The 3,179-nt window shown below is 43.1% G+C and overlaps 1 protein-coding gene across 1 annotated transcript; it reads left to right on the top strand.

Annotated features, from left to right (window-relative positions):
• Window positions 1-302: 302 nt before the first annotated feature.
• Taar3 (trace amine-associated receptor 3) lies at window positions 303-1,331 on the top strand. Its single transcript, NM_001009532.1, is given in 1 exon segment — window positions 303-1,331. A coding segment is annotated over 1 exon segment (1,029 nt).
• Window positions 1,332-3,179: the final 1,848 nt, after the last annotated feature.

Below are 3,179 nucleotides of genomic sequence, written 5' to 3'. Positions count from 1 at the left end.
TTAAAATTCTATTCTATTCTTAATGTATGGATACTCTGTCTGCATGCCATCAGATCGCTTTAGAGATGGCTGTGAGCCATCTTGTGGTTGCTTGGAATTGAACTCAGGACCTTTGGAAGATCAGCGGGTGTTTTTAACCACTGAGCTCTTTCACCAGTCCTTAATTTTGAATTTTTAAATTAACGGTGTTTAGTGTGAACTTAAGACTTTGAACACTAATGTACTCCAGGCAGGTGAAGTTCACTGGGATCCTTTGAAGAAAAAAAGAAACTCCGACTTCTTCCTGGAAGGGAACTTGAACCATGGATCTAATATACATTCCTGAAGACTTATCCAGCTGTCCAAAATTCGGAAATAAATCCTGCCCTCCCACCAATCGCTCTTTCCGTGTGCGCTTGATAATGTACCTGCTTATGACCGGAGCCATGGTTATCACCATCTTCGGAAACTTGGTGATAATCATTTCCATATCGCATTTCAAACAGCTACACTCTCCCACCAACTTCCTGATCCTCTCCATGGCAACCACCGACTTCCTGCTGGGATTTGTCATCATGCCTTACAGCATGGTGAGATCAGTGGAGAGCTGCTGGTATTTCGGAGACAGCTTTTGCAAATTCCACGCAAGCTTCGACATGATGCTAAGCCTGACTTCCATTTTCCACCTGTGCTCCATCGCTATTGACCGGTTTTACGCAGTGTGCGACCCTTTGCACTACAACACCACCATGACGGTGTCCATGATCAAGAGACTGCTGTTTTTTTGCTGGGCGGCCCCAGCTCTCTTTTCTTTTGGTTTAGTTCTGTCAGAGGCCAATGTTTCTGGTATGCAGAGCTACGAGATTCTCATTGCTTGCTTCAATTTCTGTGCGCTTACGTTTAACAAATTTTGGGGGACCATACTGTTCACGACCTGCTTTTTTACTCCTGGCTCCATCATGGTTGGTATTTATGGTAAAATTTTTATTGTTTCCAGACGACATGCTCGAGCCCTCGGCAATATGCCTGAGAACACAAAAGGAGCAGGGAGAAACCTGTCTAAGAAAAAGGACAGGAAAGCAGCCAAGACTCTCGGTATCGTCATGGGGGTGTTTCTGGCGTGCTGGCTACCTTGTTTTCTGGCTGTCTTGATTGATCCATATTTAGACTACTCTACCCCAATCATAGTTCTCGATCTTCTGGTATGGCTCGGGTACTTCAACTCTACTTGCAACCCCCTCATCCATGGCTTTTTTTACCCATGGTTTCGCAAAGCTCTTGAGCATATAGTGTCAGGAAAAATATTTCGCTCCAATTCAGACACTGCAAACCTTTTTCCTGAAGCACATTAAGGAACCAAACTAAAACCCCGGAGTATAAATAAGACTCGAATACAGAAAGTGACACTATTTTGACCCTTACAAACCCAGGTGTGGTGCTTCAAATAAGAATGGCCCCTGTTGGCATTTCTTTGACTATGTGCTCCCCAGTCGGTAGAAGTGTTTTGGAAGGGCTAAGAGGTGTGGCCTTACTGGAGGAGAAGGGGTGTGGCTGGGGTGGGTTTTGAGGTTTCCGTAGCCCAGCCATTCCCAGTTTGGGCTTTCTCTCTGCCTAGAACTTGTGCATCAAGATGTAAGCTCTTGGCTACTTGGTTCAGTGCCACGCCTACCTGCCTACTGCCATGCACCAGTTATGGTGATCATGGGCTCGCCCTCTGAAGCTATACGCCCCCAGTAAACCATTTCTCCTATAGGTTGCCTTGGTTATGTGTCCCCTCACGTCAATAGAAAAGTAACAAAACACCAGGTCACTGCAAATGTCATCTTTCTATGACAGTTCATCAACTGCAGTTCTGTAGGCTGCCAAGAATTCCTTCCAAAAGCTTTAACCAGTTGATCAATATATCCATTGATTAATTAACTCTGCATCCAGCATGCAGACTGGTGGATGACAACAACAGCAACAACAACAGCAACAAGCTGTGAGAAATAGGAAGTGGAACGTGGAATAAATGCATATCCATGAGCTAAAGGTTGACTTCAGAATAAAGAATTTAAAGTGCTAACGGTTTTGGATCCTCTCTAATTGTGTCTTAAGAACTCAAGAGAAGATCCTTACGGTTTGTCACAGCTTTATTTGACCTGATTCTCTCGAATGCCTTACTGCCTATGCTAGGCGCTTTTGTCCTCTCTGACCTTCTCTCCCACACAGACTGTGTTAAAGCAGTGGTTCTCAACCTTTCTTGTGCTGCAACCCTTTAACACATACACAAATTAATTAATAAATAATACATAATTAATACATAAATTAATACAAACAAATTAATTTTGTTGCAACTTCAGAACTTCGATTTTGCTACTGTTGCGAATTGTAATGTAGATATCTTAAACACAGGATATCTGATATGTGACTCCTGTAAAAGGGTCCCCAAAGGGGTAGTGACCCACAGGTTAAGAACTGCTGTGTTAAAGGACCCTCGTTGTCCAGGGTGTCTGCAGTATTTTACCAGCAGGAAGTAGCGGAAAAGAATCAGCAGGTAGAGGAAGGATGAAACGAGTCCTGCTTTCCACACAGGTATCTTTCTGCAAATCTGCCCCAGTGATTTTCAGAAAAGGCCTTCTGCTGTCCACACAGCCACCTGTGGAAATTCTGTAGCTGTGCCCTCTCACTGCTGGTCTGGTCTAGCAGGAGTGCCAAACTGCCACTGGTCTTGGGTAGCCAGCTGTCTCTTGCTGTGTCCCCTAAACCAATTTCCACTTTTGGCTTTGTAAATAATCCCTTTGTTAAACATGTCTCAGACTGCACGGTGATGGTGAAATCTGTTTCCTGTTGTTCCAAGGAAAAGTTTTGAAATTCTTCTTACAGGTGGCCAGTTCTGTGCTCTTGCACAGACATGGCCTTTCCCCATGTTCTCATCCCCTGAAACGATCACTTGCTTCCCTAAAAGTCTGCCCCATTTGTGAACCCCTCACCCTCCTTTTCTACTTGCCATAACTTTCTTCATTTTGAAGATCAGTTTACAGACTGAATTCTTCAATTTTCCTGTTGTGCAAATAAAGATTCTTCAAGGGAAGATTGGTGTTTAAAGTGAAGACTTCATTTATAAAACAATATTAGGAAACGGAGTCTTATTTTAAATATTTATTTATTTATAGCTTTAGCTTATAAATAGAACTTTGATTTGTATATTTGTGATTTTC

Source organism: Rattus norvegicus, chromosome 1 (assembly GCF_021556685.1).
Source record: "Rattus norvegicus strain SHRSP/BbbUtx chromosome 1, alternate assembly SHRSP_T2T, whole genome shotgun sequence".
Lineage (NCBI taxonomy): Eukaryota > Metazoa > Chordata > Mammalia > Rodentia > Muridae > Rattus > Rattus norvegicus.
The sequence above is the reverse complement of the archived record's forward strand: the minus strand, read 5'-3'. Positions and strand labels throughout refer to the sequence as shown.